Source organism: Echeneis naucrates, chromosome 4, assembly GCF_900963305.1.
Source record: "Echeneis naucrates chromosome 4, fEcheNa1.1, whole genome shotgun sequence".
NCBI lineage: Eukaryota > Metazoa > Chordata > Actinopteri > Carangiformes > Echeneidae > Echeneis > Echeneis naucrates.
In genome coordinates this window covers 3390564-3414669 of record NC_042514.1, presented here as the reverse complement: position 1 = coordinate 3414669, position 24106 = coordinate 3390564, and the positions used below count along the sequence as shown (strand labels likewise).

The window sequence follows — 24106 nt, the reverse complement described above, 5'->3', positions numbered from 1 at the left end:
CACTGCTGCAGCTCCAGCCTCTCCTTAAAGTGTTTTACATCACTTTTTTATACAGTTCTGCTTTCTACTACTACCACCACTACCGTACAGTTTGTAGTATTTATTAAGGTTCAATCAGCTATCAAGGAAGCCCCTCTTTGGCAAACCGTGCTTCTAGTGAGATAGTTTCTTTAAAATTTTAGCTGCTTCTACCTGGCTTTGCATTAATGAATCCATTTTTAGAGAATCTTAAAAAAAAAAAATGAACAGTTATAGTTTTTAGCCTGAGAAAATCTTTGGGGTGTGTCAGCTTTGATATGTATCACATATCAGTGTTGAGGTGTGAATGTGTGTGTTTGGGGGATGGGGAGAGAAAGGGAAAAAGGGGGGGGGGTCGATTTGATCTAATGTATGTGGATAACATATAGATCTAAGTGTTACTTCCTATCTTGTGCCAATGTTATCCACAGACCCTGAGCTGTGAAATGAAAACTAGTCAATGTGACAAAGAAAAAGGAAAAAACAACAAAAAAAAAAACCAAACACAAAACATGTTAGCTCACTTTGCTCAAGTGCCGGCCTCGTCCATCTCCTGTTAGTCATAATCCTGCCTCATTATGTTGTTGTTGATTTGAGTCGAGCTCGTCAGACTCCAGTTTCTGTTTCACTCAGTTTGGAGGGAAAGAATTTAAAGGAGGAGTTTGACATTTTGGGAAATGATCCGGAGCTCTTTGACTTTTGGATTGTTTTAATTAACGTTACTTGTATTTTGACTTTCACCAGGATTGTGTCAAAACCAAAAACAGGCCTGAGTTTGTAAAAAATCTGGAAAACTAAAAATGTGTCTGTGTGTTTGATCCCGACTGCTGAAATCAAGCAAATCCAAGTTCAATTAAAATGTGGGATTAAAAATCATTAAAGGGCAAATTACTTTTTGTAATCAGACAAACCTGATTGTGTCATTAAGAATCCAATAAGTGAATTTAAGAAAGAGCTCAGTTAAGTTATGTTAAGTGTGTAGAAAACAAAAAAAAAAAAACTCCCATCATGTCAGACTGCTTCTCAAAACTCACCCGTGTTTTCAGTTTCATCCTCCATCGTGAGCTGTGTGAAATACTAATGAAAAAAACAAACACCCTAGCCCTTACCAGGTGAAAAAAGGGGCCGGTCTGAATCACTGAGTGAAATTCAGCAGGCCGCCGTTTTTCCTCACTGTGTGTGTTACTGAGCAGAATGAGCAGCTGAAGCCTGGAATAGCAAGCGAACACTTCTCTGTGCCTGTGCAGTCGACTCATCAACCAAACAAGGTGCTTGACTTGGTTTATTTTTATCATCACTGTTGTTTGTGTTTACCCGCAGCTTATCCCCACACCTGCACAGGTGAGGGGTGGGGGGTTATCATCATCACAGTGCCAACGTTTAACTTTGAAGAGCAGTTCAGGCAGTATTTTTAAAAACTCTTCACATGAATCTAAAATTTTACATTTAAATATGAATCGGGTTTTTTTTTTTTTTTTTCTGATAAACTGTCACCACAGGAGGAAATAAACTCTTCTGACACGTCGCCACTTGAATCGGTTGCCTCACGTAAACACCATCACAGAATAATGCACTGCCCTTTGACTCTACTGTTCTGACATTTGTTTTCTTTGTTTTGTTTAATTTATTGTTTAATGTTTTAAGCCAGTAAAGACCAGGGACTTGGTGCCATGATAATTCTCTTACAGTGCTATTGTGTGAAATTATAATCACTTGTTATGGAATAATTTTTATAGTCTTTTTCACACCAGACCTTTTTTTGGTATTTGTACAGTGGCTTGGTGATACTGATATGTTGCCATGAGTTATTGTAACCAATAAAAAAAAAAAAAAAAAAACTTTTAACCAAGAATAGAAATCCTGGCTCATTTTTGTGTGTGTAATGATTCAGCTGTTAAGGAAGCATGATCTTATTAGATATTGAACACCAATATGAACGTTTCTGGATCCAAACTCTTCTTCTCTGAGATCAACACAATTCATTTTCATCAACAAGTGAAATAGAACTCTGGCGCACAGTTTTTCCAAATAAACGCACAACAAACGTGTTTCAGACTGAGTCGGGTTTAATACAGACAGGTAAATCTGGAGGTATTTCAACACACGTTCAAAGAAATCTTTACAAAGTTCAGACTTGTGTAATCCTCACTGAGTATAACGGGTATAAATAAAACATTATAAAATATGATGCTTTTCCAAAGTCTTTTATCTTTACAGTTTGGATTGCTAGAAAATAGACCGTGAACCTGCTGCAGCAGTTTACAAACAAACTTTCTACATCTAACTCAGAAAAACAAACCTGTTTTCTTTCATTATTAAATATATTTATTTTTTTCTTGCTACAGTAAATACAGTAAATCATGTGCCTGAACAGATACATGTACAGTCTCCTCAGACACACAGACTTCATCTGCTCCACGAAGGTTAGTCAAAAAAAAGAAAAAGGCATATTCACAGTTAGAAGCGCGTTAGTGTTGAAACGTAGCACCCGGTCGGTCTTGGCGACTTTGTGCCGACCGAGATTATGTCGCCTCTTTGTAGAGCGTTAGTGCGCCGCTGTGAGTCCCGCGTTTTGTGTTACAGGAGTTTTGTTGTACAGTTCGTTTGCTGCACCTGGCGGGCTGAGGAGGAGGAAGAGGAGGGAAAACACGGCCGTGTCCGTGACACTACAGATTCTTTTCATAATTTTCTTTTTGATAAACTGATCTAAAAAAATATAAATCTGAAAGAAAAAAAAAAGTTACCAGAAACAGTTTTGAAGTGGGGAGGGAAAAAAAACACTCAGTGATTTGATCAGTAACGTCCACACTGCGGTGTCAACAAAGGAGGCGCCAAAACCGAGGAATGGCTGAATCTGCTGTGAAGCGACGAAGAGGAGGATGACGAGCTACTGCTGAGGCTGGAGGTACTGCTGTGAGAACGCCTCCAGCTGCTTCTCCAGCTCTGTGGCTTTATGTCTGAGGAGGCAAACAAACACGTCAGACCCACAACAACTTCATCTAAAGTGGCTTTGAACTCATTCACAGCTGTTGGCGTCACATCTTATGGGCTCCGACGGCCGTCTCTGACGAGGTCGGTTCATTAATGCACATAAATAAGCATGAAAAGCTGCTCAGTTAGCATCTGAACAAACAGTACAGCTGTGCAGAGATTAGAGAGCTCACAGTTAGCCAGCAGTGTTTTTACTTCTTCACCCGTCAGTGTCACTAAAGGAGGCGCTGGACTAACCTCAGGCTCTTGGAGCATCTCTGGACCGTCTCCAGCTGATCTATCGTGGCTGTCAGTTGGCGGATTTCTGCCTCCAGGTCTTTCTGCGTCTGGTCCACCTGCTGACAGAGCCGAGCAAAGGTCGTAGCCATCTCCCTGGAAACGCAGAGGGCACAGCGGCGCATTGCTTATTTATTTAGCCCTGCTACAGAGGGGAAGGCTGGGTGGGGCACGGGGGGGGGGTTGTGTGTGTTTGTGTGTAAATCAGGAACAATACAGGGAGTCAGGCTTCGTCAGTACGTTAAATACCACTGCAGGAAAAACGAGGAAGGGACACAAGCATCTGATTGCGTTGGATGTTAACCGACTAACACCGAGGCCAATAGAACAGTTTTCATTTTTATGATCCCACGTTAGCCAGGGTTGGGGTTAGACACGTCCTGTGTCTAGTTTGTGTAAATGGTGCTGCATCAGGACTTACTGTTGGACCTGGTGGCTGCAGTTACTGCTCGTGAAGCTGACGATGAGCTGCAGTTTTTCTGTCGCGTAGTCCACAAACTGCCTCTTCAGAGCTCGCTCTTTCGCCTTCGTGGTCCAGGTGACTCTCTCGTACAGATACAGCATGCCGTAGAGCGACGCCGACAGGGCAATCAGCCTCCAGCCAACTGTCTTCCACACCTTGAAGAAGACGAGAGATGGACAAAGGCTGCGTTAGCTCTCCCTCGGGTTAAAGGTTTGTTCAATGGACGGACAATCTTGGAAACGTACCACTCCTCCAACAACAAGGACGCTCATTGAAGTGCGGGAGGTGAGAGAAGCCACGTTGGTTGCCATAGCTACCATCAGGTCCTCATTGGTCATGAGGGCCTTCTCGTGGTTGGGTTGAGACATGGTGGAGGGAGGTCCAGAGGAGGGAGTGCAGGCCACAGGCAGCGCCGGTCGAGAAGCCTGAGCAACGACAAACTGTGTTTATCAACAATCCGAAAACAAAAATCGCATTATGGATCAAGTTTGGTCAAAGAAAATATCCCAACCTGGAATTTCTGGTCCATCAGTCTGAGTGCTTTCTGCGCGTTGTCGGATCCGAGGAAACGGTGAACCAATGCCGTCCAGCCCAACGAAAACTGAAACTCAATGTTCTCCTGGAAGTCGCTGCAGAGCGTGGCGCAGTTTAGGTCGTAACTCAGGTCAAACTTCCTGCTGGGCACCAGCATGTGGACTTGGGTCTTCACCGTGGAGGGGAGCAGAGGCACCATGCTCTCTGGGGAGGATTCAATTAAAACAGCAGCCGGGGAACGTCTGTCCTTTAGTTATACTTATTTTAAACATGTGCTGACTGACATAAGAACAAACTATTCTTCTTCAAAATGAGTACTTTTCATCTTTCATTTTACAGTTCATTGATTACAACCCCAAAGTCAGAGACAATATCACCACACGATCATCACTGTTGATCTGATCTGAATATCTGCTTTTCTTTCTCCCTCCCTGAGGGATTAACCAAATTAAATAAATAAATAAATAAATAAATAAAATCACACCACAGTTACGTAACAGCACCTGAAGTCTTTTCATCAGCGGGCACATTAACGCCTTTTCAACACCACTGCCACTGAGCACAGCTTGCATGCACACCCGACACGGTGACGCATGTGCAGCATAATGGGGCATGAGATGATGGCATCCAGTGAGACGGGTAAATATAGAAGTGAGTGTTACAGATCAGAGGCTGAGTGTCCAAGTTCAACACCAGAAAGAATAAATAAATAAATAGAGGGCGGGAAAATCTGGGCTGAGGTAATTTTCTATTAAATCAAATTTCCTTCTCAGTCCTGTTGGTCAAGAAAAGGTTTCGAGGAAATTACATTCCTCTGAAATCAAAAAACTGCAGAATTCGGTCTTCTGCATTCTCCAGTAAGCAGCATTTTATTTATAAGCAGGAGAAAACTACAGTTCTTCAGTTCAGTTTATCGTGTATTTTAGAATTTTTCTGCTCCATTTAGCCAAACTGTTGGTTCAAGGACAGGATGGCTACAGGGAGAGGTGCAGATTCCTTCTCACAGACACTAAAACATGACGAAGGTGGTCTGATGATTTCATAGATTACCTATCATGTACTGCTGAGAGGACTGGACAGACGCGTTCACGGCGTTGGAGCAGCGGAAGGCCAGATTCTTCCCCATCCCCGCCTCCACGTGAGCCAGCAGCTCCTGCCAACACCGGCGGGTTAGATGGAGAGCGGTCGGTAAGAGAGGCCATACTGGCACGCTTGATTTCATGATTGCTCAGTAAAGGTGTGATCACGAAGAATGAATGTGAAGCTCTACTCACAGACTTGTAGATCTTCAGGACATGAGGCGACGGGTGGAAGTCGGCATGGAACTCGTCCACGATTACGTGGAGACGGCAGATCTCTTCTCCCATCGCACTGGACACCTGAAGAAAAAACAATTAAAACTAAAATAAATCACAGCCACAGTCATCAGTCCAGGACTCTCACCCTTTTTTCGGAATTGATTTTCAATAATGATCACATGTGAGGCAGGAGTTATCAATATCGATTTCCCATCAATGGAAGACTGAGTATGAAGACCAAAGACATCAACCATGACATGCTTAATCAGTGCCGTCGCCGCTGTTACCTTGGACTCCACGTTTTCACTTATGGCTTTGATCTTCTTCTTGATATCGTCAATCAGCAAGTTGAGCTGATTCTTGACGAACTCCAGCCGGTCCATCTGATTCTCTCTTTCCTCCAACGCTGCCACTCTGAAGCCCCGCCCCACCAACAGGATATGATGTCACAGATCCAACCCAGCATTTGAATGTAGAGTAAAGATGTACATGCAACCGGGAGAAGGACCTAATATCTTAATTTGACTTTGCAGTATCTTAGTTTAGCACCATATGGCCGACATGTTTGTTTTCTTAGCAGGTTAGATAGCAGATTACCTCAACGAGCCCTTCAAGGCCAAATTCGACATTATCCAGACAGTCCGAGCTGCAAAGGTCGGAGAGACAGAAACGGACAAAGATACTCACCTCTTCTCCGCCGCCTCGATGTTGATGGCGTCCATGATGCTCTTGACTTTTTCTGTGATCTGCTTGGCCCTGATTGTGTGCTGCTCAAACTTTGTTTTCACTGCTGACTGCGAGATACACTCCTGCGAGGCCATAACACACAAGTTACTGCGACAGCTATCACGGCTGCTGCTGGACAGGATGCACGAGCGAGCACCCTGCCAGGGACGAACAGAGGACAAGATAGACGCTTTGCTGCTTTGAACTTAAAAGTGGAAAAGATATGGAAACTCAGATGTGAAAATGACAGCAGCAGAGTGTGTATCTTGCGTCCCGCAGCCCACAATGTAGAAAAGTCACAGTAATGTCGTGGCACAGCCGCAGCCAAAACATAAAAACATACGAAAAGAGAACAACAAAGAATGAAAGTGAAAGAAAAATCAAAAAATCTGCACCGTTTAATCGCCTTCCTTGATTCAATCACAAATTTAACAGGCTGAAATCATCCAGTAATCCCGCCCATTACTTTGGACAGCACCCACTTTTTGACCTTTGGAGTTGGACAATGATCTTTTCAAACTTGAAGTTACTGGTTGGCATTTCATGGTTGAATAGCTTTTGAAAGTTTATTTAGATTATGTGCTATTTTAATATCATGAAGTCAGCCGTGTAGAAAATGCAGAGCTGTGCTGACGTTTATGTTTTGAAAATCGTCCATCCATCAATTTATTAACCTTTTATGAACCTTCACTTGTGACAGTAAAATTGTTAGAACAACATGTTTTTCTATAATAAATATATAAACTTGAACAGAATTTCTATGCTAATTATATGATTTAAGGAATAAAATTTACAGCTGTCAAAAGCAGCTTTTTGTGGGGTTAAAAAAAAAAAAATACAAATAAAAATCGTACATGACTTCACAATTGTGTTATATTTGTTTTGCACATCCTGCTGATCCTCATTATCAGCAGACTGCCGTGGAGGTAATTCAGCATTCTGATCTTTAATCCAACTGATTATATTTTAACACATATTTTCTTTTATGTGGATAGATTCAGTTTCACCAATTCGAAAGCAAAACATCAGAACAAGACTCAAGAAAACAAAAACGACAACAGCAAAACACAGAAAACACAAAAACATCAAGAAATAAACCAAAGTGGAACAGAAACAAATGGAAGCCCTCGCCCAAGTGAATCTAGACTTCAGCAATGAAGACGCAGGTTGACGGAAAAGGGGCACTGCGATTGGTCTAGCTGGCCTTCAGAGTGCAGGTCTGGTCCTTGGTGGACTTTAACCCGTCAGATTCGGGTTAAAGATTCAGTGGTCACTGTTAGGTGAGTCACTTGGTTGCTGCTTGTCTTATCAAACTTCTGTACAATGAGTTCACAGCATGTTCGGTAGCCACTGGTCTGAATGAATAATAATAATAAAAAAAAAGATCCTAACTACTCAAACAGCGACTTCTCTATGCTCTCTCCTGAAGTAACTCAGTGTAACAGCATCAACCCGGCACAGACATTTATCTCTTGATGATAAACCAACTGCAGTGTTTATCAGCTGGTCGCCCACGTTACTCTGATCGTACCTCAGGCTTTACCCTCTGAGGCATTGGTGGAGTTGAAGATTGACAGCAGCGGTGTCAAATCAAACCCAAGGAAAAACTGCTGCTGAACTTTCTTCAAGATCCGTCACCGAGGATAGACAGACACAGGGACGGAGACAGAGATGGGGACAGGGACAGACACACATACCTCAAACCTCCGCTCGAAGCTCTGAAACTCCTTCAGTCTCTCCTGGAAGCCCTCGGCCAGAGCGCCACCTGTTGGAAGAAATTAACATGTTGGATATCAAATGAATAGTAAGGAAAGCCCTTCAAGATACACATCCATAGCTGTCGGTCCCATTTTAATCGCTGTCTTTATTGCTATTCGTCATTTGTAATCATGATTGCTAAATTAAACAAAAAAAATAATGACAAATAAAACACTGACTATCGTTTGTCTGTTTTCTGTTCACTCACCTGTTTCCGGCATGCCCTGTGCCCTCTGCATGCGGGAGTTCAGCACCTCTTTGGCCGAGACGAAGAAAATGCGGTTGGGCGCCTGCTCGCGGTCCACGACCTTCAGCTCCTCCACCAGGAAGTTGACGCAGCGGTCCGTGTGCTGCTTCCTCACCTGGAGGGAAAAAGGTCACATCTGGTACTCTGCAGCAGGAAGATGCCTTTTTCTTTTCTGACGTGAAACAGATGCAGAGGCCTCACTTACGTCCTCCATGTATTCTGGCTCGTTTGCTGAGGCGTCCCACCGGTTGTTGAGGATAAAGATGTTTGGCTTTGATAGACGTTCGTTCACTTTGTGAAAAAAGTGCTTTTCCTAGAAGGTGGATGAGTTAAGAAAGAGGGATAAAAGCTGTCATGATCTGTTACTGTTCCTGGAAATCTTTCACAGAGATCAATCACAGACTTGATTCAAACTCAGCCAGTTTAATTTCAGCAAAGCCGAGATGAATAATATTCATGACTTGCTTACATCTCACTGACACTGACATGTTTCCTCCTTAACTACGCTGTTTTATCTAAATAACACCAAGGTTTACTTCCACTGACAGGCCTGGAGGAGATTTTGTGTTGTGGTTCCCTTTAAGAGCTGCTGCCAGTTTAAGTGGCTCTGTGATTAACTGTGTCTCCAGCTTCACATTGCATGAATGCCTGAGCAGACAGAAACAAGAGCAGGGCCTGTGTGTGCTGGATATAAACACAAGCAGCCACATTCTCTGCTCTGTAACCAGATCAGCAGAGAAAACATCCACTATGGCTCCTTTAGTATAAGGGCATAACTGAAAAGTGAAGGATGTTACGAGAGTTACAGTTTCCTCCCTCCGTCCAAAGACATCCTGTTTGGGTTAACTGGTGACTCTACATTGTCTGCAGGTCTGAGTGTGAGTGGTTGTTGGTCTCTGTCTGTCTCTGTGTGTGTCTGTCGGCCCTGTGATGGACTGACTGGTGACCCCGCCCTCACCCAGTGTGAGCTGGGATTGGCTCCGTAAAAAAAAAACGGTAGAAGTGGTAAAAGATGAGTGAGTGAATAATTTAGGTGAAAATGTTTCTCTCTAAAATTAAAGATAAGTAAGTTAAAAACAAAACTACAGTCAGGCTTTAGCCTCTTTACCCAAGAACACAAACACTGACTACATATCTCAGATGAAGCGGCGATTGGAACAAATATTTAAGACAAGGAAGAGAGTTCACAGCTATCAGAAAAAAAAAAAAGTTATTCACTGATATGACCGCACTTTACTTATTAAAATACAAATGTGGTGCCAGCATTAATGCTTAACCTTAATGCAGTAAGACAACAGTGACCCAAATACCAACATTACATAACTGTTCAAAACTTTACCGTGTTCATGAGAGTTGATTCAGAGTTGGCCACCAGCACAAAGACATCAGCATCCAGGCAGAACTTGTCAATCCAGCTGTCCAGTTGTGATGTCACATCTGTCCCCGGACTAATGGGTGGAGGACAAGTCAGAAATTTTAAACCGCGAATCATTTAAAATGCGTGAAACATTCCGCCCATCTGGACTGAAACCGCTGTATGTTTTACTGGACTTGTTTCATCAAACTGAACTTGGATCCTGTTACCTGTCTACAAGCACCAGGTCGTCTCGAAGTAGCGCACACTTGGTCTTTGGCCAGAAGACACGCACGAGGCAGCCGGCGTCCAGACTCTCATCCATGTGGAGCGCATGAGCCAGCTGGTTTACAGTCTGCAGAGGAATCGTAAACACGTACATTTTAAAGTAAATTTCACACGTGGTGACTGTACTCTGAAAAAATAAAGAAATTCTACACTCAGCCAACAACAACACACTACAATAACAGTGAAAAGAAAAAAGCTAAAGCTCAGCAACACCTCTTCCATTTTAACTGCAGTCTAGCTGAAGTTAAAAGCATTACAGTACACTGGTTGTGAGGAGGCGTTTGTTTTTGCTACATCTTGACCCTGATTACCCTGATGGAGGTGTCCGGCAGTTCTCACTGGCTGAGAACAAGTTACCCACAGCAGCCGGGTGAATGAAAATAGTGGAGGTGAATGGGAGGCAGAACAGTGGTGCTTGTTAAGCAAAGCTTCCACGCAAAACGACTGACCTTGATACTCATCTCCTCATCCGAGCCCTCCGTCTTCAGGTAAGCCTTGTCATCATCTGTGCCCTCCACACTTAGGAAGCAGTTAGTGGTGTGGCCAATACCGCTGGGCAGCACGCGGTCCCTCAGCATGGCATTGATCACCGTGCTTTTGCCATTACTTGTCCTAATAGCAAACAAAACAGCAAGTACACATTGGAGACAACATCTCAACGTTCATTCGTAAGAGCACTTTCCTTTCAGTTTAGTATAATTCAAAGCGCTTCACAGATGACTGATGAGCTAAAAACAAACCGACAACTCAACATTGTTAACATATAATACACGTCATACAACTGACCTAAGGAGTGTTGTCATTTACAGCAGCCACAGCACTTTTCTGACTGTACTGGTTCTTCAACACATGGCTTTATTCATCAAATATAGCAAATATAAAAGTGAAAGCAAAACCGCAATAGTAATAGTTAGAAGGTCCAGATTGGATTACACATATTCAGTTTCCATACTGGCAATCCAACTCAAAGAGACTGTTTATCATTAACACAGAAATAAGACCTCAGACTATGTGTGTGTATGGACGTATTTACCTGCCAAAAAATGCCACTTTCATGTGTCTGCGGGCGAGCACCTCTTTAATGACTGCAAGTTTGTCAGCATACGACTGAATCTCCAGCTTCTGATCCAGACTGGCGATCCTCTCCAACGCTTTATTCCCACAGGTCTCTGTGGACCCCACAGTGAAGAACACATCAGAGGAACACAACATCCAGTCAGAGATGCCCAACAGATGACAAACACGTCCTTTTTATTATCATTATTATTATTATTATTATTATTATAAAAGGATTTTACTGCTGACAGTGTTAGACTCCTGTTGTCATAATGGGTTTTCCAGCTGATTAGGCTTTAGCCCCTGGAGCCTAAAGACAAACACACAGAGCAGTCAGACCACTCTCACCTTCTACAAACTCTGAGGTCTCTGTCACATAACGGAGGAGCTGTTCAAACACGTCGCTGATCTTCTTCTTGGCCACCACAAAGTGCTTGAGAGGGGAAAACTCCCCCCGAGCCGAGTCCGTCCGTGTGAGTGGGGGGGCTGAAGCCATGGTGCTCAGTCTGAACACAGCAGAGGCAATAACCAGTCAATCACCCAGCTGAGTGACTTCTAGAAATCAGGAAAACTACAGTTGCACAACTTTTTTTTTTTTTTAGGCAACTTAAGTAACACTGAAACTGAACGATGAGTTATCCTAACACATGAGAAGTTAACAAATAAAAAACAACAAAAAAACAGAATCGTGCACAATATCTAACTAAAACACAGCACATGTCTGTATTTTATCTATCAACCTTTTGCCCCTAATTGGGGGGGTTTCTTCTGGTTTCTCTGCGGACGCGTGGAGCCGCCGAAGCGGCTAACTAAGCTAACGACCGTTACGAGCCCTGTAGCGTGCTAGCATGCTAGCATTAGCGGCTGACAGCGATTGAAATAATGGTTTTATATCCGCACCGCAGTCCGACAGCAGCCGGTCTCCTCTTCTCATAACACAGACAGGGCAGGTCCGCGGCCACGGAGTCGAGGATCGGTTCCCCCGCCGGTAGATCACCGGCTGTCAGCTGGGCTAACCTTCTGTTTGTAGCCCTCGATGGGCGTCAAGCTAGCTGCTGTGGCCGGCGCGCTTCCGGATGGGGTTTCAAAATAAAAGCGGAGGGAAATGTCAAGGACGAGCTTTCAGATATTTGAATAAAATTTGAATTAGCCTGCTGCTGATGCATGTGTTTTAAATAAACGTGGCTTATATCTTTATAACTCATCTGATTCACCTCTGCTTGTAGGTTTTGATTTAAAGGTTGGGTGTACATGCCTGCTGTGGGAAGAAGAATTGAAATAGTATTTAAGATTGGAATGAATATTGATGCAGCTTTAGTTTACATCTCTTATAGTTATTTGTGGTCAGATTTCTCTGGTTTAGGAGGAAAATACACTCCAAAATAGAATATTTATAACATGATTGCAGTTAAAATCTCTACAATATATTTTCACTGTCCCATTACCAAACTGTTGCTCATATGTCATAAATTATTATTATTATTATTATTATTATTATTATTATTATTATTATTATTATTATTATTATTATTATTATTATTGTTATTATTATTATTATTTTAACAATCTTACACCTCCGTTTTGGGGGGTGAGTGTTTTCTTTGGAACAAACTTCCTGCTTTCCACTGGCTTATTATAGTTATTGACACTAACATAATATGACAGGGGGCGGAGACACCTCAGGAAAGGTGAGTAGGCCTCAGCCAATCAGAGAGCGAAGAATTTCTGCAATGAGCCTGCAGCTCAGGTGATGTCAGGAACATTATACTTTTAAACAGGTTTGTGAAATAAGAAGATGTTGAAACTGAAATTAAACATGTAATATTCAGTTCAAAGCTACATTTCACAGCTTGTACATTTTGCCACATATACAACATACAATACATATACAACATACAATAGCCACATATGAGTCTTCCTGCCGGTCTCTTTTAGTCCAGAGATATTTTTTAGACTATCCTTTATGCTCTTACATGTTTCTGATCATGAAATAAAATACTCTTTCAAAGGTTTTAAGACTCGGTAGACAGATGGAGGCGTATGAGCTGGTGCAGGCCGTAAATGAAACAAGTCGCGTACGTGTTCCCTTTTCAAGCCCTCAATGACTGTTATTCAACAGAGCAGCCTGTGAATGGGACAGTGCCAGAGAGGAAAGGCCTCTCAGTGTGTATATGTGTGTGTGTGACCTAAACAACTGCAGCAAAGTGACATTGGTCGGAGCAGCGGCCACTGAAATACCTCCACCAGGACCTCCAGCCTCTCTTTGGCTTTGGGATATTTAAACAACAACAACAACATTTGTCAACGCGGACACTTGGAATCGATTTTGTTCTCTGTCTTTTCTTGCTGGATTTTATTCAATGATTATAAGCTGATTTATGATGGAGAATTAAAATGGTGAGGAAGAAAAAGCTGCTGGTGTTTGAGTAAGTATTATATCTGTGTGTGTTTGTTCTGTTGTTGACTGTTCGGGCCTCTGAAATGAATTCAGCTCTTTGCATCAACAAAATTCCCATAGTGACATTAGAAAAGACTTCCATGGTGTATTTTCCTCATTTGTTATTTCTGTATCATCCCACTTTAACAAACAGTGACAGTTTTTTTTCTTTTTCAGTTTCTTAGCATGGAAAAAATTATTGCATAATTTCTGTATAATTTAGTTACATCAGTTGAGTGAAGTCAACAGAGTTCTGATTTGATAAAATAAAAGATGTCTTCTGTTTTTTCAGTGTGGAGGTTTCAGCTTCATACATTAATGATGAGATGGATATATTCACTGCTCCCCCGGGCTGATATACATTTCATCCAAGCTAACCTCCTGTCTCTGTGGAGTTGAAATTTAGAAATTTTAATAATTTAACCAAAACACATTGGTGTGATTTATGATAATTCATCAAACAAAACTTCCAGTTAAAAACAGTGGAAGTTATTTTCAAGATGAAGGTCATTTTTTAGTTAGTTTTTTGTTTTTTTTTTTAACCTGGGCTCAAACTATTTTTCTGTCAGCTTCCCTTTTGTGTTGCTGCTATTGTGACTGCATAGGTGACACAACAGCTCGTGTGTGTATTGTCTGTGTATGGGTGACCTTTACATTGTGTAAAATCCTGTTTAGCGTTTTCTTTATCTGGGAATGTGGTTATTTTCCCTTTCGAGTTTGGCTTTACTAAAACTACATAAAACACATGAATATATATCCATGATCAGACTGATGGCTCTGTTTCAGTAAACACTTCCTCTCTGTGTTTTCTTTTCTCCGCAGAATTTGTGGAAGCATGATGTGGGATGGATAAACAACAACAAAACTCTACTGTAAGTTGACTGTCAGTGTGACTTCTGCTTTGACAGTCTGAGTTTCTATGATGGTTCATGTGGACTTTTAAAGGTGTTGCATCGATGACCTGTTGACCTCCAACGAGGACGTATCTGTTTAGTATTTTCTGCTAATTGTAGAATTTATACGATTTTGGCATACAATGCAGCAGTTAAAGGATTTATGAGGACTTGGAAGAAAATCTTTATGTAAATCTCTTAATTTCTTATTCATCAGATCTTTGTTGTTCTTAGTATAAATCATTTTGATGTAATGAAACTTTTAGTGAAGAGTACAGTTACCCGGTATTTTAGAATCAGATGTATTTTCTCTAGCAGACATCTTTCATGAACGATTGATGCGTAAAACTAGAACCTCGCCTGTTTCCCTGTCGCTCCCTGTGTAGATGGCCTCTAATGACCCTGACCTTCCTGAACCCTTTGGTGACCCCCAGCCTGGCGATCTCATCGAGATCTTCAGACCAGCCTATCAGCACTGGGCTCTCTACCTAGGAGATGGCTATATCATCAACTTAACTCCCGTTGGTCAGTAGGAGCCTCTTTTAATTGGACTTGTTACCCTTCGACCTAAAAAATCCAATGCAGCTTTGTGTGTTTTTGCAAGGATGTTGTTCGATGTGAACTCTGTCAGAGTGATTTGGACTTTAAAGGTGTAGAAGGCTTTAATTCTGGTCCCATGTTGATGAAGACAAGACACACACAGTTTCTGGTCTGTATATGTTACACTCTTATCCTTTCTAAGATGTTTCTTAATTTGGAATTTAATTAGTGGAAACAGTAAGCCATGGATATCAAACCATGGATATTTGAATGTATATGTTCTCTTCTAATTCTAAATGACCCATTTCCTTCTACACTAGGTAGAAAAACTGCGTGGAGGTTTACGTACTGAAGCTCTTCTCTTCCTCTGCAGATGAGAGTCCGGCAGCTGCCATGTCCAGCGTGAAGTCTGTCTTCAGCAGGAAGGCCGTGGTGCGCATGCAGCTCCTGAAGGAGGTTGTGGGAAGCGACTCGTACCGTGTCAACAACAAGTATGACCACAACCACACCCCCCTGCCCGTCTGCGAAATCATCCAGCGAGCTCAAGTCCTCATCGGGCAGGAGGTGTCCTATGACCTGCTGGGGAGCAACTGCGAGCACTTTGTTACCCTTCTGCGCTACGGGGAGGGGGTGTCCGAGCAGGTCTGTCGCCGTCTGTTCTGTCATCACAACGACATTACACTTTTCATGAATACCTGATGTCACCACTGTTGTAGCTTTAATTGTGAAAGATATTTTTTTACCTAAAGCAGGACAGTTAATACAGAATTTAAAGGAAATGTTACTTTTCTTCAGTTTTGACATTCATTTTTATGTCAGTTCTGTCAAAATAACAAAAAAACAAAAGAACAAATTAAGCGGGAAGTGATAGATGTGTATCAAACCAATGAACTGAAAACAGAAATGTTGTCTATCTACGCTGGGCTCTGGTGACAGGCATGGTCACTTTCTCATCCACAGCAGGTGATCAAATACTTGTGTAAATTATATTTCACCCACAAACAAAATGAAGTGAATTCTCTCCTCTCACTCGAACTGGTAACTCATATATTCACAGTCACCAGGCCGGTCTATCTTGAAGTAACTTTGACTTTTGAATAGAATTTTGGCAGAAATGTGGAGAGAGTTTGGTTATGTTCTCTCTGGGTAGAACGTAAGAGTGTACTCCACCTGAATCTGTGTTTTGTGCATCAAATAACCAACCCTGTCACCTTGAACAGTGGCTAATGTAGGTGAATCTTTTGTGTTTTTAATGGTAGGGGTTAAATTAATTAACGACATTACCCGACACTTGTACCATAAGCCCACAGTTCTGCAACAGAGATGTGTCGTTATAGACAATAAACACATTTTTGATGTGTTTTTATTATGTTACAGCATAGATAAGCAGTAAAATCTAATCTTTTACTTATTTTAATCTTATATCTGCTATTCTTTTATAATAATAACTGAAATCAGTCCATTTTTGCACCTGTCTGTGTCTGCAGGCTACTCGGGCCATTGGGGCCATCAGTTTGGTGACGGCAGCAGCCAGCGCCTTCTCTGTCCTGGGACTCATCAACACACGATCCAGAAACCGGCCTTTCTGACAGCTGGGCTCTTCAATCAACGGTGTTGTCTCCCAATGTTCATGCAGCTTTGAGGAAAACTGAATAAAAAATAAAGCATTACTCAATGTGAAAACCGTGTGACTTACTTCATACTTGCCTAATATGGTTTACACCATATAGCTTCAGTCATAGAGTCCATGGCACATACGAGAAAAACTAAAATTGATATTTGACATATTGAATGGTCATCTCAGTTGAATATTATCAGTATCAACTAAATTTTCAGGTACATTCTTGATTAGTCATTAATTATTTACCCCTTAAATATTAAAATGTGACAAAATTCGCATTTACATTTTATCAGAAGTGGTTTTTGTTTAATCTTAATATAATAAATTTACTTGCATAATGCATTTTTTATGTACATATATGCATATTTTCATGAAAAATATTTTTATTTTATGAATTTAATTTACTTTTATTTTATTTCTTCGCGGTGACAGCAGGAGGCAGCAGCTACCTGTGTTACCGTAATAAATCCGAAGAAGAAGAAACGGTTCCGCCTGTGACCCGGAACTTCCGGCTGTGGGCAGAAACACGTGTTTGTTTTCATGTTCGTGGTTTGGGAGCTTTAAGTCCCGAACAACTGAGATATTTCTGACTTAAAGTCCAGTTTAAAACCTCCGTGACAGACATGGGGAAGAAACTGAAAGTCGGAAAAACCCGAAAGGACAAATTCTACCACCTGGCCAAAGAAACGGGTATTTTACAGCCTTCAGAAAACAGAAGCAGCTCTGAGGAAGAGATCAGCTCCACCAAAGATCAACATTCATCTCTGTCCTGTCTCTTTTTCTTTCAGGTTATCGCTCTCGGTCCTCCTTTAAGCTCATCCAGCTCAACCGTAAATTCTCCTTTCTGCAGAAAGCCCGGGCTGTGGTGGATCTCTGTGCCGCTCCGGGCGGATGGTGAGCCGCCTGTCAGACGAATGTTAAACACAGTTTGGGGACTTAACAGCTTATTTTATATCCGTCAAACATTCAGATTTGATTCATAAAACATGGTGGTCTCATCTGTCACCACTTTTGATACATAAAGGTTAATGATTATAGTGAAAAATAGTATTAACACCTCTTTGTCCAAATAAATACTGTCACACTGCATCCTCCAAAATTAAATTAAAGTTAAATCAAAACCCCTTTTTCAGCACAATCAACCCTCATAAAGTTAAATTTATTGCAGGGCCGTAGTGTTGAACCTTTTTAGATTCAGTGTTTTTGTGTGAATGATGTGTGTTGTGGTAAATTTGTGTATGAAGTCACTGATGTCTGAATTTTTCCTTACAGGTTACAAGTGGCGTCCAAGTTCATGCCAGTGTCAAGTCTCATTATTGGTGAGTCAGTTTGGCTCGATCCAGTCTTCCAAACTTAATGATAATGACTGTATTCATAATGATCAGTTTTATTAGCGCAGCAACTGTTTTGTTTTGTTTTGTTTTTTTCTATTGAATATTCTTTCAGTGATTTAATCGTTTGCTCATCTTTAGTAGAAAATTTCCCTCAGTGCTTTTGTCATGTCTCAGTTGCTCCTTTTCTCCGACCTACAGCCAAGAAGGCAAAGATATTAATAACACAGAGACTAAAAACTGTAATTAAAATGTAATTTTTTTACTCAGAAAGATAAATTAGTGTTTCCACCTGTCAGGTGTTGACCTGGTTCCCATCAAGCCAATCCCGAATGTAGTGACGCTGCAAGAAGACATCACCACTGAGAAATGCAGACAGGTGAGATATCTGCTGCTTATTGTCCCCCCATTTATTAACTTGTATATTGTTTTTGTCTCTGAGTGCCTCTTTTGAAATGTGAAGCGTCCTTAAATGTCTTGAAAGGTGCCTTTGAACTATTATCATCATTGTTATGGTTGTTATTAATCCTTAAAGAATATTGATGTTGGTGCTTCTGCTGTAGTATTGCAGAGAGACAGGAAATGAACTAGAACTGGGAGCTACGCTCTTTTCCAAAGGTCAAATTTTCCATTAGATCTAAACACGTTTATTGTCATGCAGGCTTTAAGAAAGGAGTTGCAGACGTGGAAGGTGGATGTGGTGTTGAATGATGGAGCCCCCAATGTGGGAGCCAACTGGCAACATGATGCCTTTTCACAAGGTTAGTGCAGCTGAAAGAAAGGCTTCGGGAAATTTTTCACTTAACTGTTTCCAAAAGTTAGTTTTACTGCTAAATTACTGTCACTGTGATTATTCAATAGGTCCCATATACCAAACACACACACACATCCTGGTGTTTGAACTAAATGCCCCTAAAATCTCCTTCTGCTGCCCTTTTCACCAGCTCACTTGACCCTCATGGCTCTGAAACTGGCCTGTGAGTTTCTGGCCAAAGGTGGAACTTTTGTCACAAAGGTCTTCCGCTCTAAAGACTACCAGCCGCTGCTCTGGATCTTCCAGCAATTCTTCAAGAAAGTGCAGGCCACAAAGCCGCAGGCTTCTAGGAACGAGTCAGCCGAGATCTTTGTCATCTGTCAGGGTGAATAACAATCCAATGTTAACTTTATTTTTCTTTGCCTCTGCAGATCATATTTAAAGCCTTTTTTCTTCCTCCTCAGGCTTTGTTGCTCCAGATAAAATCGACAGTAAGTTCTTCGACCCCAAACATGCGTTCAAAGAGGTGGAGGTGCAGGCTAAAACTGTGAGGGATCTGATTCCTGTCAAGAAGCCAAAGGCATGTTCTCTGCAATGAATTATAGACAGTTTAACTTAAATGACACTTGAAATGCTGTGATCTCCTGTTGCTTCCTCATCACTGATCACACAGCTCTTCTTCTGTTCAGGCGGAGGGATACGCAGACGGTGATTTGACGCTCTACCACACTTTCACAGTGACGGCCTTTCTCAAAGCTGAAAACCCCGTGGACTTCCTGGGTAAAGCCAGTGAGGTGAGACATCAGTACATTCTGGACTATGTTCACTGTCTGTATATTAGAGTGTGTAAGAGGACTGACAGAAGGAAAAGTTTTCCTTTATTGCCGTTCTCACTCAGTCGTCTTCACTCAGATCACCTTTGACAACCCTGACCTGGAGTCTCACCCGGCCACCAGTGTTGAGGTGAAGGCGTGTTGCAGTGACATTAAAGTCTTGGGCCGTAAAGAGCTCCGGTAAGCCCTCCATCTGTCGGTGACTACTGAAGTTTGTTTTTATCGAAGAGGAGGATTAAAGACTCAACTTTTTCCATCCTCACATCTGCAGGCTGCTGCTGAGCTGGAGGTCCAAGCTGAGGAGATATTTGGCCAAGAGACTGAAGCAGGAGGCCAAACAGCTTGACCAGGAGATCAAGTAAATGGCTTTTTATGGTTTATTTTTCTAAAAGACTCTGAGAAACTGCTACTGTATGTTCCTGCCAGGATGTGCCAGAGCAGGTGAAAAATCCTCTCTGCTTTGCTTTTAGCTTAAGTTCTGATGAAGAAGAGAGTGATTCAGAGGAAGTGCCAGAGAAAAAGAAGAAGACAGAGGATCAGCAGCAGCAGGAGGAAGAGGAGGAGGAGGATGATGATGATGAAGAGGAAGAAATGGAGAGGAGACTGGCAGAGCTGAAAGCTGAAGAGGTGGCTGACCTCAAACGGTACAAAAAAACTCTGCTTTCTTTTCAATCACTTTAATCTGTATCTTATGCAGTTGTTGTGTTTTGGTACCTTTTTTAATAAATTTCAGTTTCCCCTCTTTTATTTGTCATTATGAAGGTTATCATTGTAAAGCAAAGTGATGCTATTGCCCTTGATGTTGATTTTTAGCAATAAAAATGTGTTACTTGCAGGTTTGACATTTGTTGTTGTTGTTTTTCTAACTCTTGTGCTCCATCAGGAAGAAGAAGAAGCTGCTGAAGGAGCGGAGAAAGCAAAGGGAGAGAGTGGAGCTGAAGATGGACCTGCCAGGCGTCTCCATCGCCGATGGCAACGATTCGTCCCTTTTCTCGCTCAGCACTATCAAGAAGAAACAGGTAACAGTCTTGACCTTTAGTGGATGACAAAGACATTTTCTCTGACTTATCAACAGACTTTGCAGGAGGGTTCTTTAGACTTTAACCTGTTTTGATGAGTCCCACTGCATATTAGAGTTTTGGTTTATATTTTGTCACTGGCCCAAACTCGACAAACTGCAGATTCAAATACTCATGATGACCATTTGAGCATCAACTGAACCTGAACTTCTCCATCAGGTTCTGGATGATATGAGCAAGGGAGACATGCAGGCAGCAGATGCTCTGGTAGATGAAGACGATGACTTTCACCTGTCCGAGGAGGAGGATGATGATGATGATGAGGCTGACAAAATGTCGCTGGCCTCTGATTTAGACGAGGAGGACTTGGCGGAGGTGGAGCAAAGAGAGAAGGAACTGAAGAAGAAAGCACCAAAGAAAAAGTAAGTAGCTGTTCCCCTGTTCTTCTCTATGATTCCATGAAAACTCATGACTGTTTGGTTGAAATATCAGAATTCAACCAACAAGACTGATGCGACACGTTTTGCAAACTTTGGTTGATTTCTTTTTTCCCCCCATCATACAAATAATTTATTTAAAATCATTAGCTCCTACCATGTTGTATAAACTCCTAAGCAAGAAATCACCCTCCAATCTAGTTATGGTTCATTTGTGCTTTTCCAGAGTCCAGTTTTCTGAGGAAGATGAGGAGGATGAAGGTCAGGAGGGCGGTCTGCTGGTGGAGCTGGAGGGAAAGGATGAGAAGAATGAGCGAGACACCAACCTGTGGTTCAGCAAGGTTTGTCTGCGTCGGCTTTTTGATTTTAATCAGCAGTTGATCACCTGATTCCTCCCACATCACTGCTGATCTCAGTTAGTTTTCACCTGTAAATGAGTCGACCACTGTGTGATCTCTGACCTTTGACCCTGCTGTCCTTCTGCTCTGCAGGGCATCTTCTCTGAGCTCGGCCTGGAGGGCGACGCAGAGAGCGAGCTCCGACAGACAGAGTGGCTCCAGAACAAGCAGACAGGTCAACGTCTCCCCTTTTCTCTCATTCATTTGTTTATATCTTCATGAAACCTTTTCACTTCACAATGTCGTTTTTGTCTTAAATCTGGGACAACTTAATGACAGCTTGGGATCATTTTTATGAAAAGGCAAAAAGAGGAAAGCTGAGGAGGAGGAGGAGGAAGAAGAAGAAACTGCTCAGCCTGAGGAAGAAAAGGCGGGACCTTCACACAAAGCTGAAGAGGAGAGTGACAGCGACTCAGACGACAGCAGCGACGACGAAAAGTAAAGCCAAATTAACTTTTCATTCTACCTCATTTCCATATCATTCAATTCATTACTGTGAAGTAATGCTGAAAATGCTGCTCTGTGTTTCAGGGAGATAACCAGGATGAAGCAGGCCAAGGGGGCACAAGGGATCTCACAGGACGCCGATGAGGACGACTTCCAGGTTGTTCCTGTAGAAAGCATCAGTGAGTAATGAGAAACAGTTAAACCCCTTTTACACCGGCAATAAAACCCCATCTACAGCTTTTGTCAGAAATAAAAGAGGTAAACATGAATTTATGAAGTTGACAAATGAAGTGTGTTGTGTGTAACACTGTGTGTGTTTTCTGCTCCTCAGGTAAAAAAGCCAGGATCCTTGATGCAGAAGGTCTGGCCCTCGGCTCTCAGATCGCTACGTCTAAGAAGAGCACCAGGGACCTGATAGATGGCTCCTTCCACAGGTGAGTGTGATCAAAGTGTTTCTGCTTCATCCAGACCTTCTATCTTATTCATTTGTGCCATCGATATCTGTTGGTGTCAAAACGTGATGAAATTAACAATACTGTGTCACACTGGACCAACATCACCAGTTATGTGTGGAAATAAAATTATACTGTATATTTTTCATCTTTAATGCAGCCTTGGGAATAAAAAGGGACATGCAGAACAAAGCCCTTTTTTTTTTTTTTTTTTTACATTTAAAGTACTCCAGTAATTAACAGCGTTACTAAAATTCACTAAAATGTTTATTTTTGCCACCAATCAGTTACAGATTTGTGCCATTTATATTTGATTTTTATCAGGTTACTAAAAATGCATCAGTTGGCCAACCTGAAGCTGCAATAAGGGCAAATGATGATGATGATGATGAATGATGAAAGGAATATGAATGTAATGCCAAAAAAATAAGAAGTTCATACTATAATGAGAAAATAATCAAATTATTGTGTAATGTTAACAGTTGTGCTCACTTGTGTTCCTGCAGGTTTGCCAGCTCTGAGCAGGAATGGGAGGTTCCTGATTGGTTCCTGGACGATGAGCGTAAACACAGGAAGAAGCCAGTACCAGTCACCAGAGAGATGGTGGAGGAATACAAACAAAAGTGGAAGGAGATTGATGCAAGACCCATAAAACGAGTTGCTGAGGCCAAGGCCAGGAAGAAGAGACGGGTAAGCTGTGGGGGAAAAAAAATAAACAGAAGGGTGCAGCAGACTAGGGGTGTGCTTTGTTATGAATACTTTTCCTGGTACTGAATACTGATTATTGATTCAGTGCTAGGAAATCTTTAATTACTCCATTACCTCCAGCAGAACTGAGAAGACAGAAGATAATTGATACTGAAGCCTCTAAAAATGCACCCATCCGTATTGACGGTGGATGATTAAAAAGATATTTCAAACACCAGAAGATGATCAAAATGGATTACAGTTCCTAGATTTGCATCAAGATAGACAACATGAAAAGACCCTGAGTTTAACAGATTCATCAGATTCTCTGTGACTTTTCTAGATGCTGAAAAAGATGGAGCAGGCCAAGAAGAAAGCCGAGGCAGTTGTGAACACGGTGGACATCTCTGAGAGGGAGAAGATGGCTCAACTGAAGAGGTAGGAATTCCCCTCTGTCTGTTTGGACCTCAGAAGGAAGCTGTGATTCTGTATCAGTAGTCTTACAAATAATACTCCATTTCTGTCTTGTGTTCACAGTATCTATAAGAAAGCAGGCATAGGGAAGGAGAAAAGAGATGTAACATACGTTGTGAGCAAAAAAGGAGCTGGTAAGAAGGTGAGACGGCCCCCTGGCGTCAAGGGAGTGTTTAAAGTGGTGGACGGTCGCATGAAGAAAGACATGCGGGGAACACAGAGGAAAGAACGGCACGCCAAAGGAGGCAAAGGAAAAGGTGGGAAAGGCAAAGGAAGGCCATCAGGAAAGGGTGGCAAAGGAGGAGTGAAGAGTGGTAAAGGGGGAAAAGGAAAGTAGATCTGACACCTAATGTTCTTCTACTCCCATCCTTCTGTCTTAATATTTAACATTGTCTGATGAGCATTTATGGAGCTTTGTGAGTGAAATGAGTCCCACTATTAAAGCTCCTGTATCATGGACAAAATGAACTCTGGTCATAGACATAAATGCTCCCTTCAAGCCCTGAAAAGCGGCGCTAAGATCTTGGCGTTCCCTTTGCGTCTTTCTGAAGACGTATATCGTTTGCCTGCAGCTCCTTGAATGGAATGGTTCCACGAAGAGCTGAACTGTAAAGCACGTGTAACACAACGACAACAAAGTTTGTAAATATTTAACACAATTCTTTGCAATAAACATATTTTGTTGAAATGAATGATTTCAGTGTCATCCATGTGTCCTGTGGGCTGCTCACTATCACTGAAGGGAAACCAGATACTCTCAAGTTCCACTTGTTA

The 24106-nt window shown here is 41.9% G+C and overlaps 3 protein-coding genes across 5 annotated transcripts; 2 read left to right on the top strand and 1 right to left on the bottom strand.

Moving 5' to 3' along the window:
* Positions 1 to 2072: 2072 nt before the first annotated feature.
* Positions 2073 to 12052, bottom strand: mfn1b (mitofusin 1b). The gene is made up of 18 exons (XM_029501079.1): positions 11910 to 12052; positions 11358 to 11515; positions 10987 to 11122; positions 10403 to 10565; positions 9896 to 10020; positions 9651 to 9759; positions 8517 to 8624; positions 8273 to 8426; positions 8004 to 8071; positions 6268 to 6389; positions 5868 to 5994; positions 5557 to 5661; positions 5333 to 5435; positions 4260 to 4486; positions 3994 to 4173; positions 3707 to 3903; positions 3247 to 3381; positions 2073 to 2975 (listed from the first exon to the last, which is right to left on the bottom strand). The coding sequence occupies exons 2-18, from the start codon at positions 11503 to 11505 to the stop codon at positions 2906 to 2908; spliced, it is 2277 nt and encodes a 758-aa protein (XP_029356939.1). The 5' UTR covers positions 11506 to 11515; positions 11910 to 12052; the 3' UTR covers positions 2073 to 2905.
* Positions 12053 to 13278: 1226 nt separating this feature from the next.
* plaat1 (phospholipase A and acyltransferase 1) lies at positions 13279 to 16506 on the top strand. Of its 2 annotated transcripts, XM_029500716.1 has the most exons (5): positions 13279 to 13435; positions 14269 to 14318; positions 14726 to 14864; positions 15253 to 15521; positions 16367 to 16506. In XM_029500716.1, the coding sequence occupies exons 2-5, from the start codon at positions 14292 to 14294 to the stop codon at positions 16466 to 16468; spliced, it is 537 nt and encodes a 178-aa protein (XP_029356576.1). In that variant the 5' UTR covers positions 13279 to 13435; positions 14269 to 14291; the 3' UTR covers positions 16469 to 16506. The 2 variants fall into 2 exon arrangements, with proteins under 2 accessions (XP_029356576.1, XP_029356577.1); XM_029500717.1 differs by lacking the exons at positions 13279 to 13435; positions 14269 to 14318 and adding an exon at positions 14468 to 14528.
* Positions 16507 to 17024: 518 nt separating this feature from the next.
* Positions 17025 to 24001, top strand: ftsj3 (FtsJ RNA 2'-O-methyltransferase 3). 2 transcript variants are annotated; one of them, XM_029500059.1, is made up of 21 exons: positions 17025 to 17190; positions 17289 to 17394; positions 17773 to 17819; positions 18131 to 18210; positions 18493 to 18592; positions 18776 to 18970; positions 19050 to 19165; positions 19275 to 19379; positions 19498 to 19598; positions 19690 to 19776; positions 19895 to 20062; positions 20302 to 20437; positions 20657 to 20859; positions 21101 to 21215; positions 21366 to 21453; positions 21575 to 21710; positions 21804 to 21898; positions 22051 to 22153; positions 22678 to 22861; positions 23202 to 23296; positions 23396 to 24001. In XM_029500059.1, the coding sequence occupies exons 1-21, from the start codon at positions 17124 to 17126 to the stop codon at positions 23667 to 23669; spliced, it is 2601 nt and encodes an 866-aa protein (XP_029355919.1). In that variant the 5' UTR covers positions 17025 to 17123; the 3' UTR covers positions 23670 to 24001. The 2 variants fall into 2 exon arrangements, with proteins under 2 accessions (XP_029355919.1, XP_029355918.1); XM_029500058.1 differs by having other exon boundaries at positions 19889 to 20062; positions 21366 to 21447.
* The last annotated feature ends 105 nt before the right edge of the window (positions 24002 to 24106 follow it).